Below are 24,189 nucleotides of genomic sequence, written 5' to 3'. Positions count from 1 at the left end.
TCGTATCCGAGCTCTATGCGGACCGACTACACCCCTAGATAGCTGGCGTCATTATTTTCTCCCTCACCTCGACGTTTTCTCTCTCTCTGTTATCTGCTCCGCGCCCGGGCCCCATCGCTTCGTCGTCTGCCCCGCCTCCGCTCACGCCGCGGCCCACTCGCTCGGGACTCGGCCTCCGCCTTTGATTTCGGCTTCTCTTTCCAAGCCCCGACCTCACCCGCCTCCTGCTCCACCGCCCCCCTCACTCTCCCTCTCCGACGCCCGTCGATCCTCTCGCCGCCGCCGCCGCCTCCCTGACTACAACGGCGACAAGGCAGCCCTTAATTTTGTAAGATAATTTGTGTATTTGATGAATTGTACATGATGCGAGAATTTTTGTAAGATAGTTTGCACATTTGATTGAATTTGATTCTCCCCTCCACTAACCAGCTCTTTTTCCAGTCTGTCCTTGTTATTCTTGTGCCGGCGACTCCCAGAGACAGTCTCTGGTGACCAAGTTCGAATCGAAATCAGCTCAGCTTCTCTCTCATGGCTCAAATCCCTAATCTCGACAATTCCCCTCTCAATCTCGCTTCTCTCAGGTGCCCCAGTTTCCCTCTTCCTCTTCTTTGTTTCGCTTAATTCTGTCATATTTGGGTATTTTATCGATTTTTTGTTTCTATTTTTTTTAATTTATCAGGGAGCAATCTCAGAAGGATCTTCTCAACATTTTGAAGAATGTGAGATTTTCTCTCCTCTCTCTCTCTCTCTCTCTCTCTCTCTCTCTCGAATTCTGTCTTTTTTTAATTTTTACTTAGATTACTTTGTTATAACGTTTAGGTTCGTGGAAAGAAATGCCTCGTCATTGATCCGAAGCTCGCGGGTTCGCTCTCACTATTGATTCAGACTTCACTCCTCAAGGTGTGTCAATTGTATTGTTTAGTTTGTTTAGCTTTAGGTCCAATCAATAGAAAAAAGAGAAATGATCATTAGTATCCAAGTTTTCATGTTATTTAATGAGGTTGGGCTTTTTGATGTTGACAAGGGTTTGCATGAGAATTAACCGAAATAAATTCCTTGGTAAGGTACCTACAAGCAATGGCATTGTTATCCACTTTTTATGGAAAATTGGCATGTAGGTATATTTGATCATGATATTAAGACTATGCAATCTGAGGACCCCATCAAATTCACATAGGGGTTGTTTGCCAAAATGAACCATAGTCGAGGAAGGGAATTTAACAAAGTGGATTAATTTCCCCTGGAAAGAGAAATTCTTCCCAAATGCACGACCTGAGGTTAACTGCAGATGGAATCATATTGGCATGATCAACAATTACATGAAGAACAAAATGGATGAGTCTGTGGTTATGTTTCTTAAGGAAGAAATTAACAAGGTTGTTTTTGTTTGGTATTGTTATATAAAAGCAGGATAAGACAGAGTAAGAGAAGATATAATGTCATAGCTATTGAGTGTTAAGTAAATAATATGTTAGATTTTAACTCGGAAAATATATCAGTCACACTAAATAAACACCACATGCTATCTACAGAGGCCTGACTAAGTAATTGAAGTTGTGGCAAGAGCCAAAATTTCCATTTTCAATTCTATGACTAGCAAAAATATATCATATCAGAAAACCTTGTTCAAACTTGATATTGAATTTCATATGGCTATAGGCATTCTGCAATATGGGGGCTATGATCTTCTCATAAATATAACACTTTCAAACCCCCTCCTTTGGGTTGTGTGGGGATAAGGAGTGGTCCTTTTGCTCCTTAGTGGTTTTTTTACAGGGCCTGCGATGCTATGGAAAAACAATCACCAATGCTCAACTTCTATTCCTAGGATCCAATCCGCTTCAAGATGCACTCCAACCTATATTGGAGACTGCCTGGTGGGAATGTTTAGGATCCCCATCAAAGTTGAAAGTATATATATTCTGTGCAATTCAACTTAAACATTTGTAATGTTAAAATGATCCACATCATATAAATGCCTAACAATAAAATATATACAATTGTGTGGTTTCTTACTTATCCAGCATTTCATTTTTGTGGTTTCTGACACCTCTCTTTTGTTAGTAGTTGTGTTCTAAATGAATGTGGAGTTTCTTATGAATTATAATTCAAGAATAGTTGCCTTAATATATAGTTTCCGGGGTACCTTCTATTGTTTGTTTGTTAAGCATATTACTTTTATTTGCATGTTTCTTTACCATAGTTGATAACTTGTTTTATTTTACACCATTTTATTGCGACTTTTCTGCTTCCTCCTCCTTTTCTTTAATGCATTTCACATGCTGAAGCAGAACAGGATCCTGACACTACTATTATGGTTATCTTGCATTTTGATTAGGAAAGCGGTGCTGAACTACGTTATCTATCTGAGGAACCTGTACAAACGGAAAGTAGCAAAGTTGTTTATCTTGTCCCTTCGCAGCCTAACTTGATGAAGTTTATTTCCTCAAATATTCAGAATGATCTATCGAAAGGACTTAACAAGGAGTATTCTGTGTATTTTGTTCCACGCTCCACGGTTGCTTGTGAGAAGGTGAATTTCTTCTGGAAATTTTGTGTTATGTTTAGATTTCACTAGTGACACATTCAAGTAAAATTTTAACGACTTTGTTAATGCTACCCAAGCTGCATTGTTGTACAATATATCAATGTTTTGTAACATACCGGTGCCCTCTTTTTATGTAACACACCCATTTAATGCTGAAACTGTTTAGCGCAGAAAAAACACGTTATATTTTGTTAGATATGCATTACGTTATATAATCAGTTAACATGGATTTTTTTAAGGTTAAATTGAATCTCTAATTCGGATGCGTGAATACATCTCGACCATCCAAATCATTTAAACCCTACCCCTTTTAGTCATGATCACCCTATTCTCTTCCTACGAATATGCGATCTCTTCGCCTCCTCCAACCCAAATCCTAACTCTTTGCCTCCTTTGAAACTCCTCCGGCTATTAGCAGCTTTTGCGACTCCAGTGAGATAAATTTTTTTATTTTTTCAGTTATGTGTTGGGCATCTCAGTTTACATCCTTTAAATAAATAGTGATTCTTAAATTATCTTCCAAATTTTAATATATTCTATTGTCAATTTACCCTAAATCATGTCAAAGTTGTTGCTTCATTACTTTACCCTTCAGCATAATTTTTAAGATCCGTCACAGAATTAGAGTACAAAACTTAAGTAGTGGGTTAATTGTGTTGGTGAGATTATTACTTTCAGTTATTACTTGATTTTGGTTAGGTTTTAGTTTTTAATTTTTAGCTAATACTAGATTTTGTGAAATTAAGTTTGCATACAATCTCTGTGTATACAAAATTTGTTACTATTGTTACATAATCATGTCTAGTTTGGACCGTTTGGTTGATGTAGTGAACTTGATTAGGAATTAGAATATTTTTGTAAAGTTAAGAATTCGAGGGTTGTAAGTGTTTGCTTAATTTTAGACTATTTTTATTGCCTCAAACTTGATGATGTTAACATATTCGATCATTTGATGATACTTTTTGAAATGATTGTTAGTCATATATGACTAATTTTTGTTAAGAAATTGTGGTACTATATTTTATATTTGATAATTGTGATGTTATGTTTGAAAAATTCAATGATTCTAAGTATTAAAGTTATTATGAATTGTTATTATTTATAAAATATCTAAATAATTGATAAACAATATAACCTATGTTATGTGTTATGTTTTTTTGCGTTTTTTTTCCTTAACCCTTAACAAGAGGTCAAGCGTTACATAACCCATTTTCGTTATTTTTAACATTGGTTAGGACTTGTCTTTTACAACTATGTTGACACAGTTTTTTGAGAGGAAAATTTGTTAGGGGCTGTTGCGTGTATTGGCAAATTCTATCTTTCTGATTGCTTTGTCTTCATTATTGTAAAATGTTTGCCTTTTTCAAACGTGCCATTATCTTTGACTTTCTCATTTACATGTACTTCCTTTTTGTAATTATTTTATTCTGAAGGGAAAACTTTAACTCTTACATTACTTAGATGGCAGGCAATAAGGTTAAGGAAAGGTACCTGCACATGATTCATTCTTTCATGGGTTTGGTTGTGAGATGTGGCTTCTGTTTGCATCCTATATTGAAGGCTGGAAGCTAACTGATTTTTATGTGCAAGAAAAATACTGTAAATACTGGTGAAAAGATAATTAATGCCTATAAATACAAATAGCTTTACTAAAGCAGTAACGTCATCACCATTTCAATTATTGGAGAAAGAATGCCCTTGGTTCTGGCAACCTAATCATCTATATATAAAATTTAATGAACTAGATGATAATAAATAGATCTATATTTTGCAGGAGTGTGGAATCAAGGTGTATTCTAAACATTTTGTTTATGTTATCCAATGTTCTAAAAAGCGGACCTAAGCAGTACCTAGGCCGCCTGCCTAGGTCCTGGGAGCGCCTAGGTCATTATGTCTAATTGAAGAAAGGTCCATTTGGTTGAAGTTGAACATCCGGAGGGTTTGATACTAATGCACCTGCACTCTCTACATGTTCTCAAAGTCTCAAACTGAGTGATCTTCATATGAATGAAATGGGCTTGTTGTATCTGAATATGCCAAGTTGTGATAACATTTAGCTTCACGGAAAATGGTTTCTGGTCCCTTTATTACTTATGCAAGTTCTCCGGAATGTCTCATCTTTTTAAGTGAAAACTGGAGCTTTGCTGTTCTTGTGGCTTTTAGGTCAGCTATATACCACTAAATGCACCAGTTGCGAGGAGCGGTAAGATCATAATTAATGGAGTAAGAAGGATTAAAACTAGGCTTAAAAGGACCTGGCTAGAAAATATTAAGAATGATATGGTAACGCATAACTTAGTGGAGGAGATAATCCCTTCAACAGAACTGAATAGAAGAGTAGGATCATATAACCGATCACAAATTTTGGGATAAAGGCTCTGTTGCTGTTGCTGTTGCTGTTGCTGTTGTTCTTCTTGTTGTATTTGTCACTGTTTCTCTGGAAAACTTGATATCTATGGTTAAGTAAAATAAGTACTGAATAGAGTAGAACTGCAGGGTCTTAAAAGAAATTTCAATAAAAAATGTGAAGGCTATTTGTTTAAAAGGTAAGTGTTATAGAAGAAATTAATTTTACTTAAAGTTTTTGGAAACAATTAACTCTTACTAATAGTCACTGCCTATCACATGTTATATTTTCTGTATATACATATACATGCATGCATTAATTTTATGTCTATCTGTATAGACTTTCTGATGTAGGACAATTTGAAGGTCAAATCCAATTTGGTTAAAGAATCCTCAACTGGCGGAAATACTAGTTAGGATAGATAAGTTTGTTAGGATATTTTTGATTATTTTAAATTTTAAATTAGAACTCTATTTGCATTTAAATTCTAGCAAGATCGTATTAGTTGGAATTCAACTTGTATTAGGATTAGAAGCTTATTTGATTTTTGTAGTAGAGATAAGATTTTTAAACCCTATATATATGGGTTATACTTTCGTAGAATTTAGATTATGAAGAATTTTTGAAAATTTGAGTTAAAAGCTTGTGTGGTTTTTCTAAGGCGTGAAGCCATTGTTTCTAGGTGTGAAGCCAAAGGCTTAAGCGTCAGCATGTGAAACCGGCTTAACTAACAGTTAGATGTCTGTGAGTAAGTACGGTCTGACCATCAATGTTTTTCTCGTTTTTTTATCTTAGTAAGTACGGTCTGACCATCAATGTTTTTCTCGTTTTTTTATCTTTCTTTCATTGGGCTTTTCATTTCAATAGAAAGGAAAAAGTTACTGTTCGCTCAAGTTACTATACATGGGCTATTGTTCACCCGAGCACTATTTATGGTTCTGCTCATCCAACGTTTTTTCGCGAAATTCTTAGATTATATTCGAATTAAAGTTTATCTTTTTCGTTCCGCATTACTTAACTGTTTATGGAAACTCCATCTTAAGTCGCCATGCACGTTTAACAGTTTCATGCTTGCTTCTCATTTTTAATCTGTAAACTCCCTAATGTTGTGGACATTTTAAACCTTTCTTCTAAGTGATAATCTATTTATGATCGCAATGGTCCATATTCCTCCTTTTTGTGACTTTTGATATTCATAAGGTGCATTGAGACTCAATTTGAAATTAAGAATTGATATCCATTGATACCGATGGTTTTTTGATGAATTATCCTTATCTTTTTTATCATTTTAGATTCTTGAAGAGGCGAGTGTTCGTAATCTGATAACTTTGGGGGATTATCCTTTGTACACATTGCCATTGGATGAGGATGTACTATCTTTTGAACTTGACCTTGCTTTTAAGGTAGATTGCAAATGTCTGATATACTCTTTTGTCTGTTCAAGATGCTTATAGTTTTCATATCTTTTAATCTTTATTGTTATTTAATTCATAGGAGTGTCATGTGGATGGTGATTTGAGTCCTCTTTGGCATATTGCAAAAGCCATTCATAAGCTGGAGGTACTTATAACTTTCCCCCATATTTGTAGTCTCAAGCTATGTTGTGCGCATATTTTGTTTGGTCCATTGACTTACTAGATAGTAGCATACAGCTTGTGAAGTTTGGGTTCCATTGTACTTGTCAAAACAACATGCCATATGCTTGTATTTTCATGTAAATCTCATCTATATTTGTTCATTTATTAAATATTTCAGTTATCCTTTGGAGTCATACCAAGTGTGAGGGCTAAAGGCAAATCTTCAACAAAGGTTGCTGGTATTCTCAATAGGATGCAAGTGGAGGAGTCAGTTATCCCATCCGATGTAATTATACATCTTATTACCTCCTTCACTTTCTAGGTTGGCATATAACATGTGCAGTTATAAATGAATTTTGTTGCTTCAGGTTGGAATTTCTGAGATAAATACACTCATCTTGATAGATAGGGAGGTAAGCATGTTGCCCCTTCCATATTATTGTGCGGTTAAATGCTTTTCTTGTTAAAACTAGTATTTGCTTCTGTCTACTGTGCATTGATGTTAATATTGGTAGACCTACTTATGCTGCCATTTTGAGGTTAAATTTCCCTTGTTTGAATAGAACTTTGAGGTTTCACTAGATCATGATATCAACATATTGATGAGAAAGATGTTAAGTACTTATCATACAGATTAACCGTTTACAAATGTTCTCAAACCACCATCTCGAGATGTGACCCCCTACTTCAAATTTATTGGATTGTTGAAAAGAATGTTTTAAAAAAAATTTAGATCAAGATCATCCCATCTCGATAAAGCATTGGATAAATTAGTTTCAGATTTTTTTTAATGAATCTGGAGGTTCATACATGAGAATCGAGTCTTAGTTGCTGAAATTCGACAAACTTAGTTATTCCCTACTCAAGTAAAATTTAATATAGAAAGGAATTCAACTCCTCTTTTGACTATTGGTATTTTGTCATTGCCATACCAGGAAGAGAATAGATTATACAATCATGATTAAACTCCTCTTTTGACTGTTTGCCTTGTAACAACCTTGGAACCTTTTCTGGATCTGATTACTGTGTTGTACCACTCATGATGGACTTTGCAAGCACTGTGGTCTATAAAGGCTATTGTCTTTGGATGTGGTACAATGTGACTTTGTGATTTATTTTATGTTGTTCTTGTAAGGATGATGGTTATCATGTAATTCCATGGAGAATGTTATTAGGAATTCCATGTGTTGTCGAATGTGTTAGCTAAGAAAAGGATTGCCTGCTATATCACATACGGTTGAAAATAGCGCCCAATAGCGCTACTATAGTGCCGCAAATTGCATTAGTGCCCACTACTTGCAATGATATCAGCGAAAGCGGTGGAATATAGCGCTATGCTCGCTATTTACTCAGCAATAGTGACATTTGGAGTGTTCATTATGGATTCTCAGTTTAATATCCGACTCAAACCTGACCCGTACCTGACCCGTAATTAACTAAAACCCCCTCAGCTTCATTTCTCTCTCTCTCCCCCCTCTCTGATTCGATCTCAAAAGGCAAAGAAAAAAAATTCTAAATCTCACGATTGCCATCAACTCCACTGCCTCTTCTCGTCTCCCTCCACCAACTTCGTCGCCAGCAACCCCCTACTCTCCCTCTCCGGCTACTCCACTTCAATCTCTCCTCTCTATCTCTCAAACTACAACACCTCAAACCCCAAAACCCTTCGCAGACTGCTGTCCACCTTAATTCCTACCTCTCCTTCTCCAACTACTCCACTTCAACCCCAAAACCCCCTCTCTGACTGCCTCTCCTGCTTCTCCGCGGCCTCTGTGAATGCAAAGCTTACTGAGTTCTCTTTCTTCTCCTTAGGATCTCTATAAATCAAAATATGCATTTATAGAATTTTAAAAATTTTCTTATGTGTTTGAATAATTATACATATTTAAATTGGACTGCTATTTGACTTTACGCTTTTTATCACTATTTTGCCGCTATAGCCTGAAATAGCCTTAGCAGTGTCTCATCACTATGGATGCTATCCACTATCAATAACTTTGATCACAAAGACACATACAAACGACTGTAGGAGCTCAGTTACGATGATTTGCTATGTGTTAGTGACTAGAAGTTACCACATCTGAGTACGTGGCTGTAGTAGCAAGGATTGGACATGTCCTTAATGTCTGGTGTATCTACATAAGAAAATCACTTTCACAATGAAATTATACTTGTTTGGGCATCTGTAAAGGGTTCTCTTTTGTCACTATGATGAAGTGACATCTTGTTCATGTTTCAGTGGTTTTCTCGCTAGGTTAAATGGTTTCGAACTAGGCTGTAGTATTTGACATGCGCTATTTGGTCATTGTAAGTTGTACACTCATAGCTCATATGTAACCTTAAAGGAATTTGACTCACATGTAATGTTTCTTTACATGTTAGCCTGTGTTTAGTCTTGTTCTCAATCCCTTGGACTAGTGCTCTGTGTTACTTTGTATTAAGAGTACCTTCATGTATCTTCCTTGTCAGGACGAAGTGTTTGTTCTCATCTCAAGTTACAAGTGAGCGTTGGTTGTTGGGTTTGAATATTGTGGACATGACCTATGTGCATGCAGTGTGCACCTTGTATAGTTATGAGTAGTTCAGACTTTCCACTAGAGCATTCCATTGACGCACGAGGGATATCCTCCTTTACAAGTATTCACTGGTTTTTGTTTGTGTATGAAGGTTTAGGAATAGTGCAAAAACATTAGGGATGAAAGGAAGGTGAGATACACAGGAGCTCCATCTACCATAAAACACGTTTAAAAAAATTATTTGTGATATTTTCCTAATATTTCATCAACTATATAATCGTATTACATGATAAAAACATAAAACTCTTGAAGTTCCATGACTGATCTTAGTTATTCTCTGACTCATTTGGAACCTAAATTTAGTAGACATCTAAAACCTTTTGAATTCCATATTTGATGTTCTACCTTATTTCCCCCATAATTTTGATAATAATGGACCCCGCAATTAACTAACTACCTATTAGGTTAAGGTCTGCTGAATCCTATCTTAAAGAAGAGACTCCTAATGACCTACATCTTTAACTGAAATTATTTTTTTTAAGACTGCATGGGAAGGCTGCCAAGAAAAAAACCCACACAATCTTTTGTACAGTTTTGTCTCTTGCCAAAGAACCTGTTCTGTTGTAGCCTAACAAGAGCATGAATGAAGGAAATATGAATACTTTTTTTAGGAACATTCGTCTTTTTAGGTAAACTAGAAAAATATAATGCATCAAATTGTAATTAGGCTTCAGAATAGTGGATCGCTATTTAGCAAAAAATTATTTACTTATGGCATTCATGTTAACCCAAAGACTGACCAAGTAATTGTGTATGCATCTTTTCTCTAGTCATTTGCTCATCAATTTGCAAATTCTATGCAATAGTATAGATATTGTTTATGAGTTATGGATACATTCTTGTCTGCAGGTTGATATGGTGACACCAATGTGCTTTCAGTTAACATATGAAGGATTACTGGATGAGGTTAGTGATGGTTGCTTTTAGGCAATAATTCTGTTATCACATCTGAATTTATTACTTGCGAGGGTCTGGACATCTCCTCGGAACACCTCATGCGCTACAAAATTTGTATACAACAACATCACATGTCGAGCTGATACTACAGAACATATTATTTTGTTTTAACATAGATGCAATTACCACTTGGACGTACTTGAAAACAAAGACAGTGAGAAAAAACTTTGCAAATAATATCTGACAGGTGGAGGTCCATACAATTGATAACTTTATTGTTGAAAGAAATGTATTTCCAATACTAGTTGCTCTCACTTGAGGACTTCCATCCATGCACTGAACTGAAGTGTGGAAAGAGAGAAATTTATCCCATTTAGCATTAGCTTTCTATTACATCTAACTCTTTAGACAAATTGTATTCCAATTGCTGATAAAATACTTACCATTTGATGCATATGAGTGATTTTTGAGTTTTGATCCCAATGTTTTTTTACTTACATGTGATGTGATATACTCCTAGCTCACTGAAATTTCTATTCTCTCGCCTCTTAAAGGAAAAGAAAAAGAAAAAGAAATGTTAGATGGAAAAAAATGAGAACCACCCTCTTCTCCTTTTGGAGATCTTTCATAATCTTATGTCTTTGCAAATGGCTAGAAAATTTTTGTTTAGGACACCGCTAGTTATGGTCTATTTGTTTGCACGAAAGTGACTATGAAGTTGCTAAAGTAAAAAAGTAGAGGCTGGTTTTGCTATCTCTAAGCAAAAAAGTCTATTTATTTCTCTAGAAAAGCTACTTCTAATATTTCTATAAAGATGTGACGCCTACGTGTCATGCCTACTTAAATATTTTTCCTCCCTTAAAAACTCGGAAGTACCTCGAAAGTAGCTGAATCCTGAGTAACTTTAGGAATAATATCAACTTTTGTATTATGTGCATATTCTATCTTTCTAAATAAAATCCCGAAAGATCTTCTTTCTCTCTTCTTAATAATATTTATATCAATAATTGCCATCCAAACAAAAAGTTAATGAAGTGGAAGAAATATAGTTTCTACTATTTCTAAAATTATGTGAAACAAACAAAAAAGTAGTTCTTCTGTTACTTCCTATTTCATAATTTTAGAAGTAATAACTTTGATGATCTACTTGCTTCTGGTACTTCTTGTCAATCAATTGGGGCCTTACATACTTTTAGAAGTAATAACTTTGATGATCTACTTGCTTTTGGTACTTCTTGTCAATCAATTGGGGCCTTAGTTGCTGTAATTTTCCCTCTGAATTTGCTCATATGCTTATACGAAACGGCTCCTATTATCTTCTTGATGCACGTTTGGGCTACATAGTCTTTTAGTTTGAATACTGATTTCAGAAATTACATTACTTGGACATCCATTTTGAACCGCTTTTCACCATGGATATCAAATTCTCTATCTATTTTCATGCTTTTGGCTCGAATTTGGTGTCAAGTTCATTATAGTATAATTTATAACTTTTAACCCTCACCATAACTTGGGAGTTTTGGTGTAGTGTTAGTCTTTTGACATGATATTTGAGCAATCCTGGTTCAAGTCTTACTAACCACAAATTTCTAAAAAAAGACGCCGCTTTGTGAGTCCAGATTTCGGCCCATAAAAGGGTTCTCAACGTGGGACGGGCATGTTAGAGTATAAAATTATAACCCTCCCCTCATTAAAACTTTAAAGTTTTGATGTAGTGACGGGGTTCGTTGACACAACTTATGATTAAATGGATAAGCTGTCACAAATAAAATAAAATTGAAACATACTTTTTGTTTGAATCTTAGGTTCTTATTATGTTTATTCAGATAACGATTTTTGTTTGCTTTTACGACGAGTTTCTGTGGGAGGTAATCTAGAACTAGGCTGGGTTATTGGCCTTAATAGTACATCTTAAGGAAAGTTCACCAGATAGAGCTGATTTTGGGGAACATTCTCACACAAATACTCCTAGATGCTGAAATTATGTATCTGTGTTTCTTACATGCACATGTGGCCATGCATGCATACATACATGAGGAACTGCTGTAGCCTGTATTCATGGATATGTCCACTCTCTCGTAGATCCCAGTCTCAGGTAAGACTGGGGTTATAAGCTTGATTTGGTATTTTTGGGTCCAAATCTCCAATTTAAATTCAAATTTTTGTATGTCAAATTTTTGTAAAGATAATTACTAAGTACTATGCACTTTGTACGGTCAGACCGTTTAATCTGACCCATTATGGTTATTTGCTTCTTAGTCAGTTACACAGGTGCACATTCATTTTGGAAATCCGGTCCAAATCCAACAATGGTTGCATGCACGTTCCACTTGAAATTGAGACCCACTATTATAATAAATTTCTAAAATTCAAGTCACAGTCCTATGTTTCCCTAATGCTATTGTTGATTTCTTTCCTCTTCAAAAACCTAGAGTGAAGAGCCTCCATTCAACTAAAGCCATGTTTGTTTTTCTGTTAGTGGGAGTAATATTTTTAAATAGTCTGGACACACCTTTTAAGCCTATGTTTGTTCCTTACCCAGCCCAGACTATTCTTGAGGAGAGATTCATTAATACCCAAAATGGGAACTAAAATAAACCCACCCAACCCGCACCTATACATTCCATCGATTTTTTTTATTTTTTATTCATTCTATCTGTTCTCTTCTTTCATTTTGCATTTTCTCAGTTAGACTTTTGTGGCTGCATTATTTTTGACAGCTTCGACGGGTTCATCTTTATTTTTCCGAAGAAAGAATGTATGATTGGCCTCCTCATATCTCTGTCCCTGTTTCTGCTATGCTATATGATGGATTGTAAACAAATTTATACATAATGATAATCTAGTTAATTATATTTCTATTCACTAGATATAGAAGTGTTCAGCCTTGAAGAAGGCCTTAGCATGGCAATTGGATTGTTGACACCTTTTGCTCAGAAAGTAGAGGATACAACCAAGAAACAATTTTACTGCTTTCTAGAGCTGGATCCTTTTCATTATGCAACTTTAATAAATAAAATATTATCTTTAATCACAAATGTTATTATGTAGTGAAAAATTATGATCTACTTTGAAGTTGTTACTAAACAGATGCATTAATATAGTATTAGTTGACTTGAGGACGAAAAGGTCATTCTGTTTATGATATTAGTCTGACCGATCATGACCCCTCTGAAAACAAACACTAGTCTGAATTATTTTATCTTAGTCTAATCATTAGTCCGTGCGAAAACAAACATTTGTAACAGTCTCAGGCTAGTACAGTCCATGAGTATAATCCAGGGATTACAATACCCGCTAGTCCCAGGATAAAAAACAAGCATGGCTTAAATAGCAAGGTGATGATGATGAACGATAGCAACATAGTGGTGACATTCAAAGCAGAGCACAATTGTCATGGCATGACGTTTGTTGAATGCGAGTATCTATTCAGTTTTTCAATTCTTTTTTTCCCTTCCAATTCTCACTATTCTTTTCAAATTTTGTAGTAGCAGGTCGGTAAGCTTGTGCTTCTAATGCTGCCGGTTCTCTTGATATGTCTCTAACTCTAGTTGTCTTGAGTTATAGTTTGATATAAGTTATTGCATTAGTATATGGTCTAATTTTTATCATTTATATAATACTAAAAAAATTCAAATCGGGATAATTCCCTTTCATCGGTTCATTTCATTTGAATATTTTGCGCTTTTCTGTTAATATCATGCATTTATATAAGATTATGTGCTGATAATACATAATTTTTCCTGCTTGGCAAATGAGATTGCTCTTTTAAGTGTATACTTTGCTGATTTATGATTTTCTTCTGCTTTACTTGGTAGCACTTGCAAATTATTTTGTTAATATTTTTTCTACATTTGAATATCAGTGACTGGGTATTTTTTATGTGAGGCTTTTCTAATAGTTCTCTTTACAGATTTTGCAAATTAATAACAGCTCGGTTGAGGTTGATGCATCTGTTATGGGTTCCCAACAAGATGGGAAAAAGGATGTGAAAAAGGTTAAGGTCCCACTTAGTTCAAGGTAAGAAGCAAGAAGAATTCGGTTAATTTTACATCATCTTATATGATAAATATTCTACTTAAGGGATTATATTGCTTTTTTCCCCCTGCTGGAAGCATACAATTTGACAAAATCGCACAGTAGCCACATGCGACTTTTTTCACATGGGTTATATACATGCATGCGAATAAGTTGGCAATTAATGCTTCACATTTTCTATACTACCATGGACATACCACCCAAAATCTTATTCTAGGAGAAGATTAGTGTGTGCGACACTACTGCAACTTTAGATCTCTTTTACCTTTTTCTTCTGGAGCAGCTTTTTCTTGGTAATATGATATGTTCATTGTTTATAATTCTTATGAAAAAAATTACAACTTAGGCCTGAGGCTAGCATGTCTTAAATCATCATCGTGAACCCTGGCAAACTATATCATAATATAGACGCTGATGGTTCGTCAAATTTAGTGGTATTAAAATGCTTCATCTCTGATATTTCTCTAATTCTGTCACCTAAGATGGTGTTTCCTCTCATCTTCCCTTACATTATAACCATAACCATCAATTCTTGTGCTTAACCCTTGTGTTGGGTCGGCATGTGTCTTCTAACTATTAAGGGCAGCCTATATGTTTATATTTTCCACCAGAGGGCATATTAGTAATAAATATCATACCTTTGCTTTTTCCATAGATATTATTTATTTATGTTCATAGATTTAACCGACCCTGAAAATTTGGTAGAAGGCTTTTCTGTTATTGTTGGTTTGTTCTCTTAAGTTTGAATCTCCTCATTTACATTATTGTGATGAAATGATTCATAAGTGCAGGATACTTATGTTTTTCTTCTGCAACTTTTTTTGATGTTTCAGTGACAAGTTGTTCAAGGAGATTCGAGATCTCAATTTTGAAGTTGTTGTGCAGGTTGGTGATTTTCTTTAAACGTTTTTTTTCCTTTTCTAGATCGTTACTCTTTCTCCATGTATATAACTTGTTTCCAGCTGGATGAAGTGTTATTAGGATTAGAAGCTTATTTGATTTTTGTAGTAGAGATAAGATTTTTAAACCCTATATATATGGGTTATGCTTTCGTAGAATTTAGATTATGAAGAATTTTTGAAAATTTGAGTTAAAAGCTTGTGTGGTTTTTCTAAGGCGTGAAACCATTGTTTCTAGGTGTGAAGCCAAAGGCTCATGAAAATTTGAGTTAACAATATAATTAAAATCATTTCCATTTTCCAAACTATAAAATGTTTAAATCTCCTTACCATTTCTTTGATAACAAAAGCTCATGAAAATGCTATTGATTCTAGAGGGTTTAATAACCCCCCCCCCCCCCCACACACACACACAAATAAATAAATAAATAAATAAATATTCTTAAAAGTACTTTGTGAGCATTAATTTCAGGTTTTGCGCCAAAAAGCAACTTCAATCCAGCAAGACTATGCAGAAGTGAAGTCTACAGTAAGGACTAAACTTAAGCTTCATTTAGCATCTTCTGATTTATATTCGAACTATTTTATTATATCTGCAATATTTTACTATAGAGACTGAAGCTTATCAGTACTGTTGTTATTATTTCCTTGAAATCTTTTCTCGAGTTTTACTTGGTACTTGTTCTAAGATGAGAAAGTTGTTACCTCTTAATTGTGTGACAGTTACTTGAGCACAATATTAGCTTGGAAGTTTTCTCAAGATGCTAAGCGAATGAACTAGTTGAATCTTGGAAGCACCTTTAGTTTGTTTGTTTTATAGAACCACCTTTATTTTCCTTTTTTTGGGTACGGTTTAAAATTCTTTAAACAATTCCAAAAGAACTAGGTTTTGATTTGGCTACAATTTTACTTTTATCCTCCAAAAAGGAAAACAGTTTCCATTTTCATTGTAGTTCCACCAGAAAGTAGTAAATAGTATCCTGATCTAGAATGATTAAGAGTGAGACCAGAAAAAGGGTTTGAGTATCCTTTTCCAAAAACCGACTTACTAAATTGTTGCGCCCATGCTTCAGACTTTAATATGATTTTTGTAGATGGCATCTTCTTTTTCTAGAAGATTGATAACTGGGCTCGGGCATAAGGTTATTCACCAAAGAATGAGCTGTTAAATTCCATAGGCAGTAGGCATACTCCCCATACCACTAGTCATGGTCACAGGTTTTTTCGCAAGTGAAGGATAACAGGAGTGAAATTGTAAAATCAGTCAATCCAGTGTTTATGTGCAAGTCTATCTCCATTTGTTCTGATGGTGCAAATTGGGTTGTTTAGGTCGAAGATGGCATGGATAAGCCTGACCTAGTCGGTCCCAATCTGAACCAGATTCAGCTAAAGATGTCTCCATCAAAGCCTACTAACTACTGTAAGCAAATCCTTTGGTTGGGTCAGGGTAAATAAGACAACTAAGCAATGGCATAGCTGTTAAGAGATTAATTCTGTAACATTAAATCATAATCTCCAAGATAAATAACTATATAAAAGCTCCAAAATAGATTAATACACAAGTTGTACTTATCTTAATCATCAAAATTTGACTTCTACCATTGTCCATCAAAATGGATAGTTAAAACCTGGTTCGTTGGAGCTTTTAGATAAGAAGATGCTACCCTATGTTTCAACTGTGGCAATTTGTGAATCAAACTCTGAGCAATTCGTGTCTTATGTTAATCAAGCATATACTGATTCTGCTAGCATCTATAATTGGCTAGCATCTTTTAAAACACCGTGCTGCACCATCGACATATAGCTTCTTGTTTTTCAGTTTATCACTTTCATGGCGAGAGCTTTTGAAAGTCTTTGTTGCATAGTTCTAGGACCTAGGGTTTTGTTTTTGACTTTGTAGTAATATGTCATGCATCAGAAGTTTCATGCCTTTTATTATGTCAGTCATAATCATGCTATGTTATTAGTATTTTGACTGTATTGTAATACGTGACGCATCACTACTTTCATGCCTTTTATAATGGCAGACACAAATATCTGAGCTGAAAGATTTTGTGAAGAAGTTGAACTCACTACCAGAAATAGCTGTAAGTAGATATTGTCCCTTCCTTCCTATTCAGGTATGTACGTGAAGCTTATAAGTTTAATACATTCTGATTTTTGATTCAGAGGCACGTAAATCTTGCTCAACATTTGCAAACTTTTACAAGTAAACCATCATTTCATGCCAGACTTGACATAGAACAGACGATGTTGGAGTTACAGAACTTTGAAATGTAAGCTTAACTTTGCGTCAGTGTTTTTTTCTCTCTCCTCTGCAAACTTCATGTATAGAGAAAATGCAACATTTTTTATTTAATAGATTTAAGCTTTTACTTTAATGTTTGTCCAATTGTTTTGCTTCTTGATTTCTGGTGCATTGTTGGATGTATTCTTAGTTGTATTCCTATCCTGTTCTTCAAATTTTTGCTAGCATTTGGACCCTTTGGGGTTCTTGATGTTGATCAGGAACATGAATTTGACACAGCTTATAGTAACACTTAGCGAATACTGGTAAACTGCAGATGCCTCGAGTACATTGAGGAAATGATTCACAAGCAGGAGCCTATCGTGACTGTCTTGCGCCTACTGGTGTTATTTTCCATTACTAATTCTGGTTTGCCTAAGAAACACTTCGATTCTTTGAGGTGAGCTACAAATTTCTGCTTTTCGTATGCTTGCAATAATTGTTCTTTTTCTCTTGTTTATAATGGCGTTAGAACCATTAGTAATTTTCTTGTCTACAATTTGGATTGATGACTTGCTCAAAACAAAATGCAAGAAAAACTTCATAGTGCTCAATGCAGTCAGAATATTTTCCACTTTCATTTTTCATCTGCTTTGCTTCTATATTGATATGGGTTCAAAGTGCATTTTGTTGCTTGAAAATCAGGGCTTAAATATTGGTTAATACTGATATGCATTAACCATAGCAGATTATAATTTGAAGGAGCTGTGCAGAATCACACTAAAATTTAAGCAACAAGGCTGCAATTGTTCATGGTATAAATTTTGGCCAGTACCCATACAGAGTTAGGAGGATAATATAAAATTATCGACTTGTTTGTGTTTCTAGATTTATTTAGGTAGTTAAATTGTGTTTTCAGTTTAATTTTTTTAATTTATTGCATTATATTTGTTTTGTCTGGAGTTAGAGAAGAGTGGAGAGTTAATTCCATACCCAACGCAGATTTCCCAGGTGTGCCCCCCCAAAGGGCGCAGGGCCAAACACAGGAATAAAATCCACCCCGATTGATATATGTTTACATGAACACAAGCATCCATCTCTCCATATATGAATACGTGTGTACGTGCATTGCATGCATGTGTGTGTGTGTGTGTTGATGTCATTCCCACTGGGTCATGTGTCTCCCATCTCAGAAAAGAAATCTCCTCGTAACTGGCAAGTAACAAATAACATGCTGCAAGATGCATCCCTCTCCAATAATTTTGCTCTGGGTTGCGTTTGAGCAGATTTACTGCCACTTTGATACGTTCCTGTAAGTGTGGAAGTTGATGAACGTGTTTTGCTTCGTTAATATAAATCATACCTTCTTTTCTATAATTTCCTCAACCGAGCTGAAAAATATGAAACGGAACAAAAAGCTTATTCGTGCACATGAATGCCTAAAGAATCATTTTTTTGGGGGGGTTGGCAAAAAAGCTGTGGAGAACTCCCAATAATCACTTCAGGAGAAGCTGAAGCTGATGAGATGTCATAGCTAATAGTTTATATCGAGATAATGTAACACTTGACGTTCCTTGTAAGCTGGGTCTGTAGTTCTCATGGAAAGACATCTGACTGCTCTCATTAGAAAAGCATTATAAATTGGGATGAGAGTTGAACCCAATATCTCATGGCTCCTGGTGCTCTAGAACGATGTTAAATCCCATTTTATCTAAAAGTTTTAACTTCTCGGTTCTGGACCAACAATCTGTATCAAGCTTGCTTTAATGCTAAACAAAGACCAAAAAAACACGAGTTACAATGCCTATTGTAACAAACCTAGTTCCATTGAAGGGATTTTGAATTATTAACAGGTTCAGTTGATAGCTCCTAGATCATGTTTATGAGAGAATAAATTTTTTAGTTTGATTATGATTTGTTCATCACAGAAATTATGTCACTTACAACTATGATAATGGAGCAGCAATTAGTGAATGGCGGTAAGATAGAAGTCAATCAGTTCATATTAAAGATCACTAAAATAGATAAACAACTAATCAAGAATTGCATACCTAGTCTTCTTCTTCAGGCCTTCAATCAGCTAAGGGCTCATCCCTTTTTTTAATTATTCTTGAATTTTTTGTGGCATCTGTGTTGATATATATGTGTAATGTATATTCTTCTCTGGTTTAGACGGGAGCTGCTTCATAGCTATGGTTTTGAGCATATGTCCACATTGTATAATCTTGAAAAATCCGGGCTTCTAAGGAGACAGGTATATCCTGCAGCCTTTAGTTGGTAGCGAACTTTTTCCTGTGAGCATTGTATGTTGTGTTGGTAGGATGGTTATCATCTTTCTATTTGATCCCTATATGCCTGTGTGAACTTGAACTTTTCTTGCAGGAATCTAAAAGCAACTGGCCAATTGTTTCTAAAGCTCTGCAACTTATTGCTGATGAGACAGACACTCCCAAGTACTAAATATTTGTTTATAATTTTTTTTCCTATATCATGCAATATCTTATATTCATGCTCGGATTTTACAATATATCTGTTATGGAGAATGGTGAACCTCTTATATTCTTAAATTTTATCATTTCTTGTTTGTGATAGGTATTATGTTGCTATTATTGATGCTTTCAAATGTTCAGATTATTTATTATTTTAGACCAGTTGATTTTAGCCTTTTGTGTAGTCTATTCAAATTGGATTGACAGAACCTATGTAGCACGGACACGGATCTGACACGGCCATCCGACACGCCGACACGAGGCAAATCCGTGTAGCACACACACTACCACACATAGATCACACTTGACATGACACATCTAATTATATTTTTGTGTAAATATAGCAGAGGTTGTTCTTAGCTAGTGTTCTTGTTTTTAAAGTTTACTTATGATGTAGTCATTCATAACAATAACTGAGCTTTAGATACTTTATATATATTTTTATATTTATTCATAACAATAACTGAGCTTTAGATACTTTATATTTATTTTTTTGGTCAGACCTGTGACTATAATCAACCCTATTACTTAGCTTGCATTATTAACAGTCACGGCGTCATTCTATTAACATTAAGCAGCTACAAGTTAGCGAAGAAATGGCATCACATAGGGGAAAACAAAACAAGTGCATAGTTACGTACATGTTCCCGCTAGAGGTATAAGAAAAGATAGAAGTAGAACATCATATATACACAACTATCAGAGGAGAAAATAAAGTTGTACCAGTGAAGAAATGACTCAGAAAGAGCCATTATCGGGCTCGGGGATATGGTAGATTTGTGATCATCTGATAAGTTAGAGACTAGTGGAGTATATGGTCCATCTCCCTGTCCTGAACCATGGTGTACTTACAAGAAGAGATATAACTTACCCCATCATATATATATATACAACCATCAGAAGAGAAAATGAAGTTGTACCAGTCAAGGTACGTCTCCAGTCAAGGTACGTCTCAGAAAGAGTATTGATCATGCTGGGGGATATGGTAGATTTGTAACCATATGATAAGTTAGATACTAGTAGAGTATGTGGTGTACCTCCCTGTCCTGAACTGTGGTGTACGTACAACTTCCAGCTAGAGGTATAAGAAAAGATATAAGTCATTAACTTCCGTCATTTCTATAAACAACCTTCAGAAGAGATAATAAAGTTGTACCTGTCAAGATACGACTCAGAAAGAGTAAATGATCATGCTGGGGGATATGGTATATTTGCAATCATCTGATAAATAGTAGATTATATAGTGTACCTTCCTCTCTGGAACTTACATTTGGCTAATTTTTGGGGTATGCAGTAGCTCTGAATAATGCTACGACCATTCAATCCTAAACCCTAATTAAAATTCTCTTTCAAATTACTCTAGTTTTGAAATCATTTTATGGCTTGCATGTTGATGATGGGATACCTTTCACATGTTTTTCTCACTTCTGCTAAAGTTATCATCATTTAAGGGTCTTGCCAATCATCAGTTTATAGTTTGAGCAATTTATTTCTGAACTTGCAATTTTCCTGTTTCATTTCCTTCTAATCGATGATTAGTGATTAGTATGATTTACTAATCATCTTATTTGTTCAAACATATGTATTAAAATTCGATTTGAGACTTTCTGTCGAAGTGAGTGCTGAATTGTTTTTCTTTATATCCTTGGAAGTGAAGTATACTTGTTTTAATATTGACATGGTGTGTGTATTTATTTCTATTGCAGTAATTATTAGTCGTAGTACAAAAATTCTCTTGGAAATACTAACTGAAGTCATTGCATATTCGTTCTTGATTGCAGTCCCAATGATATCTCATACATCTTTTCGGGATATGCCCCTCTTAGCATCCGCCTAGTACAACATGCAATTAGATCTGGATGGTAAGCATATTCTCTTACTTGCTGATCCGGATATTCTTTATGTGAAAAAGAAAGAAAAACACTTGCGTATGCTTTTTCATATTTGTTCATATTTTAACATGTCTCCATGTCTTTTTTGATACTTAGGAGTACATGTGGTTAGATTATACTTTTGTCGTCTATAACTAGTTATATGCATTTATCAAAGCAAGGGATAGACTCATAACTTGTGTCATGACTTCATCGTGATAAACTAGAGTTTTTAATAGATGAGATAAAATATGAGAGAGGAAAAATGGGCTGGAAACAAATTTTATTAACTAGATAGTTCAATTGATTCAATGCATTATTGCATAAATTTCTGAAGAGATGCTAATGCTAAAATTATTTGATGTCACTACATAGATGAACGTGTTGCTCAAAATTATGGTTGGAATTGGACAAATTCCATCTTTCTACATTTTGCAATATATCTGTGACTTTTATTATATCTCTTATTCTTGGAAAATCAAGAACAAAAGAAGTTTTGTTTCAACACAACAAATATATCAGGACCTACAGGTACCATTACTTAACAACCTCTGTGGGGATTGTAGCAATTTTTACCTTTGGCACGATGCATCCCATGTTTAGTAATCTTCATTCTGTTAGTAAGGAAACTGAATTTATGAGATATCTAGATGCAAGCTTTCAAGCAATTTGTGAGCATGTGGCAAACTTTTTATTCCACCTTATGTGTATGTTTGTCAAAAAGGCATTCTCCAAGAACATATATAGGCCCAATGTTTCACTTTCTAGACAATATGTGTATGAGCGCACACGTGTGTGCTCATAACATATTCCAAGATCCAAGCATGTAAAAGCCCTTTTCCAATTAATGTTTGTGCACTGAAGTGTGGGTTTTGTAGACCCGATATACCATAATCTGGGACACCTGATACTTTAAAGTGCATTTGCTGGTAGACATATTGAAGGTTTCCTTGCAGGCGATCTATCGAAGATATTCTAAAGCTGTTGCCTGGACCACACCTTGATTTAAAGAGAGTAAGTCTGTCTTTGGTATTATGGTCTTCTTACTTTACAGGAAGCTAGAGGTCTATATTTCATGATCCTACAAAAAATGCTCTTCTTATCATGTGTATAAATAGGCTGGTTCTGCTAGCAGTTCATTTGATGCAGTGCAAGGAGCACAGTCTACTCTTGACAGGTGTGTATGCTTCTCCGTACCTATACAAAGATTTTTTGGCGTAAGCTACTCCAGTTGATGTTCTATTTAAGTTTAGGAAATGGCATAAATCTATAAATGTTAAAGGAGAAAAGAAAATTGCTTCTACATATTCTCTAATAATAATAAAAAATTATGTTTGCAAATTTATTTCGTGCTTTAGTTGGATACTCTCATAATGGTAATGATCTTTGCCCACTTAAACGCCTCTTTGATATTTCATCCTGTACTATTTGCCTAATTACGGACGTCTTGGTTAAAGATGTTCATTGCTTAAGTGAAAAAAGGTACAAACATAACTGAAAAGTACTTTGACAGGGTTGCTGATGGACGCCGTGCTGTTGCATTAGTCGTCTTTATTGGAGGGGTCACTTATGCAGAGGTTGCTGCTCTTCGTTTTCTGAGTTCACAGGTAGTACTCTCATCTTGTACTTTCTTCTTGACAGAAATTTAGCTGAGATTTCGCTGAGGTTGTTTTTTGACAAAAAACTTTAATAGTGTGAACAATGCTCGTTGGTATTAATCAAGATGTGCATCTTTTTCTTTAATCTCATATAGTTTTTTTCTTCTTAAACTGAATTGTTATTGAAAAACATCATATCTACGCCCCTTCAGTAGCTTATTCAGGTCGGAGTACTTGTTTAAAGTCCCAACTGAATGCACTCCCATAGATGGAGGCTTATTTCTCACGTTACTATAGTTTATAGTTATTTATTTTTACTTCCAACTCATGGGTTTTGATGGGCTTTCTTCATGATGTGTTTAAATGCTCAAATTAGTAGGTATTCTCTCGCTACACCTCGTGTCCTATCCATAGCGTTGTACATTTGTTTCATCTGCTTTTTATGGTTGATGAGTGATGCAACTCCGGTTGTGCTTTGCAGGAAGGAATGGGCTATGACTTCATTGTTGGCACAACCAAAATGGTGAATGGTAATAGCATACTCGAGACTCTCATTCCTAACAGCAGATGAATTTTGGGAATACTGAAAGCTTTCACTTAAAGCAGACCCCACTTCAATAGAGTGCGCTATCCATCAAAGCTTGTTTGTCTTCTCCTGATTCCTTGTAGGCATCATATCTGGCATCAAATGTATTCTTGTTATATGATTCTTGTTTCTTTCTCTTGGGATGACCATCCTCATGTTCTTGGGGATGCATGCGGTTTTTGTAAATAGCTATAGCTCCAGGATAGTAATGCTTGTGAGAATCATCTTTATTTATTTATTGTTATTTTTTTTGACTCCGTACCCTTTTCTTAATTTGTGATTTAATGTAAAATCTGCTCTTACATTTTTGCAAATTTTGTTATGCAAACCGTCAAATACTTGGATCTTAAATCTTCATAAGCAACTCGGTTTTGTTTAATATTTGACCCCATTTTGATCTTTGAATTTGTTTACCCCCTCAATAACTACCGAAGCAATTTTGCTCCCAGGTTCTTGCAGTCACATTGAGCGTGTTTATGTTAATGTCTCATGCAAGGGTGAGCTTTGATGCAGAAGCTATCCAGTGCCTTGGAACG

General features: G+C 35.2%; 1 protein-coding gene across 2 annotated transcripts; it reads left to right on the top strand.

Annotated features, from left to right (window-relative positions):
* On the top strand, positions 223-23,911 carry LOC109837528 (vacuolar protein-sorting-associated protein 33 homolog). 2 transcript variants are annotated; one of them, XM_020405813.1, is made up of 23 exons: positions 223-328; positions 442-581; positions 680-719; positions 820-900; positions 2,339-2,533; positions 6,188-6,298; positions 6,390-6,455; positions 6,651-6,758; positions 6,841-6,885; positions 9,898-9,954; positions 13,859-13,965; positions 14,817-14,868; positions 15,355-15,411; positions 16,910-16,969; positions 17,052-17,158; positions 17,447-17,569; positions 19,282-19,363; positions 19,492-19,562; positions 21,380-21,460; positions 22,426-22,483; positions 22,588-22,646; positions 22,983-23,076; positions 23,549-23,911. In XM_020405813.1, the coding sequence occupies exons 2-23, from the start codon at positions 529-531 to the stop codon at positions 23,636-23,638; spliced, it is 1,797 nt and encodes a 598-aa protein (XP_020261402.1). In that variant the 5' UTR covers positions 223-328; positions 442-528; the 3' UTR covers positions 23,639-23,911. The 2 variants fall into 2 exon arrangements, with proteins under 2 accessions (XP_020261402.1, XP_020261403.1); XM_020405814.1 differs by having other exon boundaries at positions 430-581.

The sequence above is a fragment of the Asparagus officinalis genome, chromosome 4 (assembly GCF_001876935.1).
Source record: "Asparagus officinalis chromosome 4, Aspof.V1, whole genome shotgun sequence".
NCBI lineage: Eukaryota > Viridiplantae > Streptophyta > Magnoliopsida > Asparagales > Asparagaceae > Asparagus > Asparagus officinalis.
The sequence above is the reverse complement of the archived record's forward strand: the minus strand, read 5'-3'. Positions and strand labels throughout refer to the sequence as shown.